Raw genomic sequence first — 12549 nt, 5'->3', positions numbered from 1 at the left:
ATCTTCACCAAGGTTGGCTGTAGAAACCCTGTCCAAGTGTCTGGAGTCGGTGAGTGGCTGGATGGGAAGGAATAAGCTGAAGCTGAACCCGGACAAGACCGAGGTACTGTTTGTGGGAGACAAGGGAAGGTTGGGGGATGTGGACCTGGTGCTCAATGGGGTATGTTTACCCCTGAAAGACCAGGTCCGCAGCCTGGGGGTCATTTTGGACTCTAGCTGTCCATGGAGGCTCAAGTCTCGGCTGTGAGCCAGAGGGCGCTGTATCAACTCCATCTGATACGGAGGCTGCGCCCCTACCTTCCCAACCATCTGCTCCCACCGGTGGTACATGCCTTGGTCACCTCTCGCCTAGACTACTGTAATGCGCTCTACGTGGGGTTACCCTTGAAAACGGTCCAGAAGTTGCAACTGGTACAGAATGTGGCGGCTCGTCTGATTAAAGGCAGCCGCCGGCAAGATCACATCACTCCTGTGTTGAAGGAGTTGCACTGGTTACCGGTTGTTTACCGAACCCAATTCAAGGTGTTGGTTTTGACCTTTAAAACCCTATACGGTTTTGGTCCAGTCTATCTGAAGGAGCGCCTCCAGCATCGTCAGGGATGCCGCTCAACAAGATCAGCCTCAGAAGACCTTCTCTTGATCCCACCAGTAAGAACAGCGAGACTGGTGAGGACTAGAGAGAGGGCTTTCTCAATAGTGGCCCCCACCCTATGGAACTCTCTCCCAAATGACCTCCGTCATGCCCCTTCTGAGATGACCTTCCACCGGACTTTGAAGACCTGGCTCTTCAGGAAAGCTTTTAAGATGGGTTAGGCTTTTATTGTTATGTTTTAAATTTTTAATGCTTAATGTACTGTTTCTATTTTGTACGTCGCCCAGAGTGGCTGGTCAACCAGCCAGATGGGCGACTAATAAATTAAATAATAAATAAATAAATAAATAAATAAATGCAGAACAGCATGGTCCTTTCATGCCAGTAACAGCTACATCCCCTCACAGCCACACTCCTTTCTAAGATTATACAACTTTTTAAGATTATAGAATATAATCTGGCCAGGCTTGAATACTGCTTTCTGCTTCTCTATCATTGTCACCATTGGACTGTCCTTTCTCACTGTCAGAGATACCGCTTGATTTACTGAATCTCCTGAATTAATTTATCTCCTGCTGCTACCAAACAGTTTGATGATGTAGATAGGATGCTATCATCAGGATTCACCGTCTCTTCTGCAATTTCAAAATTCTCACTCTCCACAACTTGTCTTGACTTTTTGAAGCAGGAACTAATAAAGGCTTGTTTGCAATTGACACTCATTGGGGCCTGCATAACTGACTCAGAAATCCCAACAGCAATAAAGAAAAACAAAGTTTTCTTTTAAAAAACCTGCTGGGTGCATAGACTTCCCCATTCCCACTCTCTTTCTCAGGGGGCTTTTTTGCTGCTGACTTCAGACAAAGCAGGAAAGGACAAGGAAGAATGTTAGAAGACTCATCTCAGTGGCCAACACACTCTCTTTCATGCTGATTGGCTCATAGAATGCTGGAGACAAAGAGCCCTGCTGGGACCTGGCTTCCCTAAAAGTAAGAGGTCTAAGACCCCTGAGACCCTGGACAACTACACTTCTGGTCCTAGGGTTGAACAAGAGCTATGGGTCTGGCATACGTTAGACACCCAATCTTTAACAGTTTTGCAAATGAGCATCAAACCCTGATTACATGCGGAAACATTGTTAGGTTTAATGGTGGCTAAAGTTAGTGCATATTATATAGCCATGAGAGTGGCTGTATACTATAGCCAGCGTGGATTTTTCACATTCTGCAATGTTAAATTGAAAATACCCCCATGGCATTCTGATGCTTCCCAGGAGCTCACTTCAAAACAAAACCTTACAAAATCTATAGTCCTGAATTCAGAAACGCTTGCTTAACAACCCCGTAAATTTTCATGGCAACACACAAAACAGTCAGAGAGAATAGAGAGTTCAAAGTGTAAAAAGAGAGAGAAAAAAAACCCAGAGCCCTTTTGGACTTTTTTCTGTCAGAGTTCGCATAATCTGTTGAAATTCATCAAAAATCAGCTATGTTCACAGAGTATCTGTAATCCTATTACTGACCTTGCCCCATACTCTGACCTTCATCTTCTGCAGTTTAAAAGTTAAATGCCTGGCTGATTTTTAATTAATTTAAGAAATTTTGACTTGAACTGAATGATAGTGTCGGGCATGCTCAGAGGCACATGTTACCAAATTCTTCCAAGCTACACAGGACATGGATTGGACTGTGAAAGACCAACCAATCTTGTGTTTGCATTTTGACAAATCTGTAGGGCAGTCCAATATCCCAGAGAGGAGGTCAGGTCTCCTGCTCCCCTGGTGCATTCACTATAGCTGCCCAATTTCCCTGCTTTTTAAAGTTTGATAGAAATATTTGTGGGCTATAGGTACGTTCTTAAACCGCAAGGTTTTTTGCCTGTTAGTGAATGTAACCCTTAACTGTAGGTGAAAAGGGGATTATGAGTGAGAAAGGGAAGAGTATGCAGTGCTGTGGCTGGAGTGTGATGTCTTAACAATAATTAGAGATGAGGAATTGTATATGAAACAGGCAGCAGTGAATTAAAATCAGATTACGTAGGTCCACTACCAAATAATTTTTGGCAGGGTTAGGGTAAGACTACATGCCACCCTGTCAGGACACATAGTGGCTGTACAGGGAGAAAAAAATGACAGAACCAGACAGATCTTCTGCAAGACAGAAGAAATCCATAGAAAATTACATACAAACTGAACCCATTTAGTTAAAGTGATTCAATTGTACATGAATAAATATGAAACTGGGGGAGGGGTGTATTTTCCAAGAAGGAAGCACTTGGGGCAAGACTCATGGTTGTTTTTGGGGGGGGGTTTTTGAGTGGGGGAGAACTCAACAGATGTTCTTGTATTCAAGCAAGTGCATACTGCATCCTTGCTTCCTTTACTGCTGATGCAGGATAATGGTTTCCAATGGCTGTTGTGAGGGGAAGATTTGACAAATTAAATACATAGCCATGGAATAGTAGCTCAAAACTCCCTCCCTATAGACAGCCACAGCATACATCGTTTGCATGCAGTAGGTACCTGGTTCAATCCCTGACATGTCCAGGTAGAGCTGAGAAAAGACTAAAACCCTGGAGAGCTTCAGCTAATCAGTTTCAGTTTCTAATCAGTTTACTGAGCTAAATGGACCAATGGTCTGACTTCATATAAGGCAGTTTCCTATGTCCCTCCCTCTGCAAACAACAACAACAACAACAACAATAAAATCTAACAATGGAACAAGGCTATTGGATGACAGGTATTTATTTATTAAAAATATGTTTATGCTGTCATTCAGTTTCTATAAATTCCCCATGAAGCTAACAAAAATAAAAACATCAAATATAAAAACCAGCAGAACCAATGGAAGCCATAAAAAAGCAACAAAAGCAGCAAAAGCAGTAAAAATGTGAAACAAGCTTGGATTACATGTTGGAAAACTTGGTCAAACAAAGATATCTTTGCCTGGTACTGAAAGACATTAAATTTGGTGCTACGTGAGCCTGCCTGCAGAGTATATTCCAGATACTAGGTGCCATAACTAAGGTGGCTCCCTATCTGGCTACTATCTACCTACGAAGACAAACGTACTTGGGGAAGACCCCCTGATGATGATCATAATGCACAGACAGATACACATAAGAGAGGTTCTTTAGATGCCCAGATCCCAAGTCTTCTAGATCCCCCCACCCTATGAGAATAGGTAGAGGGAATCTTCATTTACAGGAGAGGCACAAACTAGTATTCTGCGTGTTGCCTTGTGTAAAATACTAGTAGATGTAAACTTGGATTGCTGGTAGGCTATGAAAAGTGGCTTAAGTTTACACTGCTGGTGGTCTAAAATTGCAGTAGCCTCCAAGGAGGAATGATGGCAATGTGGATGAGGTCAAGTCAATGGAAAGGGAACAATGGATCTCAGCAAGGAACTGTAGGTCTGTATGCACTCATGTCGGAAGATACTAAGGAATTGGGAGCCCTTCTCTCATCCAAGTTCCAGAAACTTAACACCACACTTTTTGCTGGTTGTACAGCACAATTAGTGTACATGGCACTTCACATGTTTATGTTTGTTCAAGTTACACAAGAACAGCTGTCTACAAATAGTCCATTTATTGTATGGGCTTAGGAGGGTTTTCAGTTCTTCCACAACTTTGGTCCCTGTTTTGCAAATGTTAGCAAGTATTTGTCATTTTCAGTTGATGTGAGAAATTAGCTTAGTTGTGTTTACTATTATTATTATTATTATTACTGTTAAAGTAATCCAACTTTTTATAAGCTGAAACTGTATCACAGTAATGAAACAATGTAATTTTAATTTGGAGAGAACTTAACTTTTTCTTTTGCTATGCTTTAAATATAAAAAGATCAAAGAAAAGAAAAAAAAACCCCAAGATTCAAATTCAACTTATAAGCAACAATGACAATGTCTTCATGAGTTAATATTAATCCTTTTATTATGAATTTCAAAGGTTTAAATACTTGCTCTAACCTTGGCTTGAAATAATTATGCCAAGTGCAGCGTTTTTAAATTCAAAAAAGATTGTGAGTTGTTGATCACAGCCATTTAATAGTTTCAGGCTGGCAGATTTCCAACATAATCCTCAGAATCCTGTTTAAAATTATAGACCAAGAACCTGATGCAGGTAAATGAAATGTCAGTTTCACAAAAGCTGTTCCAACTCTATATGCAAATTGCTCTTTTTAGTTGCAGAATTTCATCTTGTAATAAATTGTACATTGTGCTTTAATACATGCTAAAACATTTAAACACCTGAATGTTGACCAATGCAAATAAATCTTTTGAGAAGTTTCAATGCAGTTTTTACACTGAACCACAAAAATATATCTTCTTATTGTGACAATAAATACCAGGGATTTAAGGTACAGTACAGGCCGCCAGTGTGGTGTAGTGGTTAAGGTGCTGGACTACGACCTGGGAGACCAGGGTTCGAATCCCCACACAGCCATGAAGCTCACTGGGTGACCTTGGGCCAGTCACTGCCTCTCAGCCTCAGAGGAAGGCAATGGTAAACCACCTCTGAATACCGTTTACCATGAAAACCCTATTCACAGGGTCGCCATAAGTCGGGATCGACTTGAAGGCAGTCCATTTCCATTTCACAGGCCGTATCAGAGAAGAATTCTGCCACAGCAACAGTCAACACCTCCACTCCAAAAAGAATTAAAATCAAAACAAATAATATTTAAATGTCAAGATCAGTAGTTTTTCTTCATTTCCATTAAATAATGCTGTGCCATTTAAGGTGCTAAAATGTTACCTTTTTCATATGATGAGATGCTGGATTTGCACAAAATTGCGTATAATATAAACATACACATTTTCACCTGAATACAATACTGGCACTTGTTTTGGAGTACCCTTGGGCAAGACTCCCTCAGTGTGATCCCCTCATTACAAACATCTCCACTTTGTTGCAATCACCACCCATTCTCTTGTCTTCTCTTCTAGGCCACAGCAAGAAAGAGAGGAAGCACGTAGATGGTACTGGAAGGTTCCCCCCCCTTTTGTTGCCCAATTGCTCTGTTTCTGGACTAGTTCAAAAGACCCAGCAGAAAAATGACTAAGGAGATGGTTACTATACATGCTTACCACCAGCACCACTTGCACTATCACAGCAATGAGGCTGTTTGTTTTCAATCCTCACTGCTGCCCACAGGGAGAAAACTGGGAAAGATTCTTGTCTAAAATTATGGACAGCTGCTGCCAGTCAGTGTACAATACTGGACTACACGGATCAATGGTGTGACTTGCTATAAAGCTTCCTGCTCCATAATACCTGCTTAAGATCAGAGAGAGACACGCAAGACAAGAAAAGCTGCCTTCTGTTTCCTTTGACAGAAACATCCTGTCCTTAGCATATCCAGAGTCACTTCCAGGCAATTGATGTTCTTAGTTAATGTTCTCTAAAAAGAGAACTCCGGCAGTTGACTGGACACCCTTCTCTCCATCTTATAGGATTGATAAGCTTCTCAGGTTGTCTCTCATTCAGGGAAATATAGCTCCCTCCCCCACATCTGATGCAATGCCATGAACCCCTCCACTAGACTACTGCACCTTATGCAAATACCCTAGAGAGAGACAGAAGTCAGGCCATACGGGAGTGCTCTGTATTGTTGGTATCTTGTGTACATGGCTCTCAGAATCTTTGCTCTCCTGTACTTGTAAGGTGGGTCAGAAGTTTAAAAGGAATGAGGCTGTTTGGTTTTCTGGTCATCCTTTCTGACTGCAGAGAAAGCTTTCTGATGGATATAAAGAACAGAAAGAACAAAGGAGCTCCAAACAGCTTCAAGCCAGAAAATGGAAAATTAACAAACTGAGACTGCAAGTCAGGGTCCACCTCTCCTATTAGTTCCTATCAGTCGCCACAATTAATTCTGGAGTGCATATTGCTATCTGTACAGCCATTTGCCGTTTTTGGGAGCTATGCTTGCCATTAACCATAGTTAGGCAAATTAGCTAGTGGACAAGTTATGTGCTACTACACACAGGTCAAACATCTCTGCTCTGTTCCTCCCTTCCTCCCAGTGGGGAAATAAACCATAGAATGGTTGGCTTAGCATTACATTTGAACCAGCACTCATGGTTTGTTTCTCTCGAACAAACCACAATAAATAAATAATTTCTTTGTCGCCTATCTGGCCGATGGCCACTCTAGGCGACGAACAAAATCGTTAAGATACAATTGAAAAATACAGCGATACAATATAAAAACAATACATCTGCAACAACAATATTAAAACTGGGCAGGAGGCATTACAATTATAACAATTAACCCTCCCCGGATACCCCGAAGGCCTGTTGAAAGAGCCAGGTCTTTAAGGCTTTCCGAAATACATTTAGGGAAGAGGCATGCCGGAGATCTTGTGGGAGGGAGTTCCAAAGAGTGGGGGCCCCAATGAGAATGCCCTCTCTCTTGTACCCGCCAATCTGGCTGTTTTTGTTGGCGGGATTGAGAGAAGGCCCTGTGTGGCCGATCTTGTCGGGCGGCATAATTGGTGGCGTTGAAGGCGCTCCGTGAGATAAGCTGGGCCGAAACCGTGTAGGGATTTAAAGGTCAATACCAACACCTTGAATTGGGCTCGGAAAACAACTGGAAGCCAGTGTAGATCGAACAACACTGGTGTGATGTGATCTTGGCGGCGACTATTCGTAAGTAGTCGAGCCACCGCATTTTGTATAAGTTGTAATTCCCGGACCGTTTTCAAGGGTAACCCCACGTAGAGCGCATTACAGTAGTCCAAACGAGAGGTGACCAGGGCGTGTACCACTAGTGGGAGCTGATGAACAGGAAGGTAGGGTTGCAGCCTTCGTATGAGGTGTAGTTGGTACCAGGCTGCCCAGCTCACTGCCGAAATCTGAGCCTCCATGGATGTGATGAACACCTCCAAACGAGGGGAAGATTTATTGCTTTGAGGACTAATCACTAGCTGTCCAATGGCCTTGGTGATTATGGGAGTAGGATCCGGAAAAGACTGCCTAAAGGGTATTTTTGAACTGGAGCTTTGTCAAGAGTGATTCCTCCTGTGCTTTTGCTGAGAGTGGCCATGACAGCATATCTTGCATGTGCTTTTGGATTTAGGAGGTGTCTTGCACTTACGGGGGTACCTATGCTCATCAGATAAGAATGATATCTACCACCCAAGCTCTTTCCATTTGGCTAACTCTATAGGGAGAATCCTTTATCTCTCTGGCCACCAACTGCTTAATTCACCATGGAAAGTTAGGTCCAGCCCAGTGATTTATGGGATCTGGGGAAGCTGGTGCAATATGGGTTCTTGGGGAATAACTTAAAATCCTTGTGCCCTCTGCTGCATCTGCCATTTGTGTGTGCAACTGTCCCATGACTGACATACGATGGCATTCTAGGGTTGCAGTTGTATTGTGGTCCTTCCTAGCATATCCCGGAACAGTTTTTTTTGTTTTTGTTTTTTTGCGTGGGGTGGTGGTGCCTCTGCCTTTTGAATGAAATCACCCGTCACTGGGGGATTAAGATCCAGGCACTGGAAGAAATTGCTATGCCCTACTTTCTCGAGCTGCAGGGAGATGGGCAATCTTTCTTGGTGTACTCTTCCAACACAAAAAACAACTTGTAGCCCTGATGAAAACAAAGCAGATTCTGGGAACCAGCTCTTGCTGCCTCTTCTTCCGTGTCTCCTATTCTCTCCTGGTGCATGCATGTGCACACGTATGTGTGTGTGTGTGTGTGTGTGTGTGTGTGTGTGTGTGTGTGTAATAGAAGGAGCTGTTTTAGTGGGAAGCACCTGCCAACTACATAGATAACATGGTCGCACCTCAGAGGACCAGTCACAAAGGGGCTGCTCGTTGCCTGCTTTGGAAGTGCACGTGGGAAGGAGGAAGTTGTGGCGTGAAGTGCATCACTATAAGTTTGGCAGCTCTGTCCTGGACCTAGGGGAGGAAGGACTATACGCCTCTGTGTATGACTCCCTGACTTCAAAGGCTGGGAATGAAGAGGGAGATAGAGAAGACAGAATTTTAAAAAAGACATTAAGTAGTCAGAATAAAAGCTCAGGAAACCTCTGAGAAAACAGTGCTCTGTGCACAGAAGACAGGAGTCCAGGACAAGTCTGGGAATAAAAAGTTGATCCTAACTTCCACTAAGAGAAACTGCTGTCCCTGAAACTTCCCTTTGGCCACCCACTGGAGAAACGATTGTTAAGAGATAAGAAAATAACTTGAAATGGCAGTGAACTGCTGTCAGGGAGAGGGAGTGGCAACAGGGGAAAAGAAATGTAGTCTTGCTATAGGAGTTTAAATGAGCTGAAACATATAACAGCAATTTAGAAAAGATGTACATGTGCATCGTGGGGAATGAAAGCACTAACATACTACCCACATTTCTCAGAAAACACACAGCTTCAGTTTCACAATCACTTTCCTAAAACTGCAACACTAGCCAGTAATTGTGCTTTTGTGCTCACCTTTTCCAGTGCAATCTCCATTTCAGCAGCATTAGCCTTTTTCAGGTCTAGCATCATTTTTTCTGACTCAGCTTTCAGCTTGTTCATGGCAGTCTCATGGTTCCGAATAGCTCTTTGTTTTTCTTCTTCTCTAAGAAGGCTAAGTTCAACTAGCTGCTGTTTTCTCTGAGTATTCACCTGAATGAGCTCTTCTCTCAGTGCATGGATCTGGGCTTCCATATCACAAATGATCTTTAAAATAATAATAATAGTATAAGTTACTTTTTAGGTTTATTTTTTTCTTTAAAAAATTGAGATAACCAGTTAGAGTAGAGAACTACCACATCATATGTATGGAAATATTTTCTTAAATTATTGGGAGATGTATTCAAGTATCCGTACTGTGAAAATACATCCAAAATATAAAATCTGGTAGAAAAGTTGTGTGTTCACATTAAAGCTCCTCATTTATGACTACAATCCACAAAGCCATGAATTTACAATAGGTCTGGTACAACTTCAAGCATGCTCTTTCAGATTTTCAGGAAATAAGGGTTCAAGATTCCCTACCATCCTAACCTGTGCACTTGGAAACAAGTTGCATTTATTTCAGTGGAATTTATCTCCAAGAAAGCATGCATAAGATTGTAGATTATGGGCCTACTCCTAATACAATCAAGGTGGTAAATGCAGTTGAAAAATCATTTGTTAAGGATTGTTTTCTGTCTTATACCTCATAACAACTTGATATGTTACCAACACTAAGGCTTTAAATAACAGCAACAAAGGGATATGTGCCTTTGGCATGCACACATACTGCATATCACAATATCATCTACTTGTTTACAAAAAAGTATCTAGTCACTCCAGTTGCAAATTAAAAAATACATTAAAATTAAGGCACAGATGCTGAAAAAATGGAGGTGTTTTTTATCAATTGAGTTAATTGATTTAAATTAAATTAATTCATAATGTTAATATTTTTATAACCAGTTTAAGAGATTTTATTAAAATCAAACAGTATATAAATTTTGTTAAATAAGGAATTAATTAAAATGTTTCTATCTCACCACTCCACTGCATTTATTTGCAGCGCTCTGGGCGGCTCACAACAGTTTAAAATCAATAAAATTGAGACAGTAAAAACAGAGTAAGGTGCAACAGATAAAATTAATCTTAAAACCAGAGGAGTCATAAAATGCAGCAGCCAGATTGGTAACAGGGACCAGACGGTCCGAACATATAAAACCGATTCTGGCCCGCTTGCATTGGCTGCCTGTATGTTTCCGAGCTTGATTCAAGGTGCTGGTTTTGACCTATAAAGCCTTATCCTCTCCCCCATGCTATTTAACATCTATGTGAAGCCGCTGGGAGCGATCATCAGGAGTTTTGGGCTGCAGTATCACCAATATGCGGATGACACTCAGCTCTATCTCTCATTTAAGTTCTCACCAGAGTTGGCTGTGAAAACCATGTCCAAGTGCCTGGAGTCCATAAGTGGATGGATGGGCGAGAACAGGCTGAGGCTAAACCCCGATAAGACCGAGGTATTGCTCGTGGGTGACAAGAGAAGGCTGGGAGACATCGACTTGGTCCTGAATGGGGTAAGATTACCCCTGAAAGACCAGGTCCGCAGCCTAGGAGTCATTCTTGACTCCCAGCTGTCCATGGAGGCTCAGGTTTCGGCAGTGAGCCGGGCAGCTTGGTATCAACTCCATCTGATACAGAGGCTGCGACCCTACCTTCCTGTGCATCTACTCCCATGGGTGATACATGCCCTGGTCTCCTCTCGCTTAGACTACTGTAATGCGCTCTACGTGGGGTTACCCTTGAAAACGGTCCGGAAACTGCAGCTGGTACAGAATGCGGCGGCACGCTTGATCAAGCTTAGCCGACGCCGAGATCACATTACCCCAGTGTTAGTAGATCTACACTGGCTACCAGTGGTTTACCGGGACCAATTCTGACTGGAGTGGCCTACCAACAGCATGTAATACCTTTGCTGAAGTAACTGCGCTGGCTGCCAATATGCTATTTAGCTGAGTTTAAGGATTATTTATTTATTTAGGGTACATTTCTATACCACACTTCACCATATGGGACAACATGTTAGACCACAATGCATATTTATAAAACCAAATAAAACATCAATGCAAGATAAACAGCATGAATTAAAAACAACAAAAATAATGTAAGAAAGAAGCACCAAATGGTGCTCCCCACTTTCAAATTCTTCAGGTGGTCCAGGAGGATATCACCGTCAAAGGTATCGAAAACTGCTGAGAGGTCAAGAACAAAGGCCATCAGTCATGCAAATCATGGCCATTTCAGTCCCAAAATCAGGCCTGAAACTGGACTGAAATGGATCCAGATTCATCCACATGACCAGTCACCACCTTCTCAAGCACCTTGCCTAAAGACAGGATGTTTGCGACCAGGTGTTAGTTATCCAACACTTCTGGGTCCAGAAAGGGTTGAGGTGAGCCAACACTTCCTTCAAAGGTGTTTGCACTTCCCCTTCCTCCAGTGAGACATTAATCACTTCCTGGACCCATCCGGTCAATCCCCTCTGGCTGCTCTTATGCACCAAGAAGGAGAGTTGAGAAGGCATAGAAAGGTGTCAAGCAGCTTGTCCGCAATAACTGAAACAGATCCAAACCAGACAGTGCTCTGAATGCCTCCAAGGACCTATTCTGTTGTGTCCCATTCTGAATGAATCTGGGCAATATTACCCTCAAAACTGCCTTGCAAACTGGTCACAGCAGACCTTGGATGAAACCATCAATTCCTCCATCTGGGCAGACCCACTACCTCCTTGTCATCATCTCGAAAAGCTCTGCTGGATGGCTGAAGAATGAAATGGCATAATTCTTCACTGCCACATGGCAGGCACGAAGATGTTTGATCAGATTCATCCTGGGAATTATGCCACCTGGACAGGGTGGTACTGTCACTGTCAAACTAAACTTCATGAGGTAAGATGCTCTGTTGTTAGCATATAAAGCCCAAACCAAGTTAGAACCAGGTCACTTGACAGACTCCCTTACCCCTGAGGGCCTTTATGAGGCACCTATTCTTTGGAATTCTCTTCTTATTGAGATCACAGTATTGATGATACAAGGCTTCCAATGCAAGTTCAAGACATTTTTATTCATGCAAGCTTTTTCAGATGTATGAACCCAACCATATATATTATTCTTTTTAATTTAATGAATTTAATGCTATATTGTTTATTGTGATTTAAATTCTTGTAAGCCACTTAACATTTATGTTAAGAAGTATAGAAATAAAATAAATAAATAAAATGATCTCCACTGTTAAAAGTGTGTACACACATGGAATTTTGGGGCTTTAAATCTGAGAAGCACCTTGAAGATAAAGACCTTCCTGTGATCTTACTGTTAAAATGTTCTCAGTAACAACAGAACATGAGCAAATAAAAAAGCAACTGTGTTCGGTTGTACCAGCAAACATAAACTGCTGTAATACTTTAAGAGATAACTTTGTTAAGCTACATCTCCCTTCATCCCTGACCACT

The 12549-nt window shown here is 42.1% G+C and overlaps 1 protein-coding gene across 7 annotated transcripts in view; it reads right to left on the bottom strand.

The window, feature by feature from the left end:
* The window catches only part of CEP112 (centrosomal protein 112), a 433937-nt gene that overhangs the window by 144511 nt on the left and 276877 nt on the right, over positions 1-12549 (bottom strand). For all 7 annotated transcript variants that reach the window (XM_061615587.1, XM_061615581.1, XM_061615583.1 and 4 more), the window contains one exon: positions 9033-9263. In XM_061615587.1, the coding sequence (XP_061471571.1) occupies positions 9033-9263 (231 nt within the window). The remainder of the gene's footprint in view (positions 1-9032; positions 9264-12549) is intronic.

The sequence above is a fragment of the Rhineura floridana genome, chromosome 3 (assembly GCF_030035675.1).
Source record: "Rhineura floridana isolate rRhiFlo1 chromosome 3, rRhiFlo1.hap2, whole genome shotgun sequence".
Lineage (NCBI taxonomy): Eukaryota > Metazoa > Chordata > Lepidosauria > Squamata > Rhineuridae > Rhineura > Rhineura floridana.
Note: the sequence above shows the minus strand (reverse complement) of the source record. Positions and strands in the feature narration are given on the sequence as shown.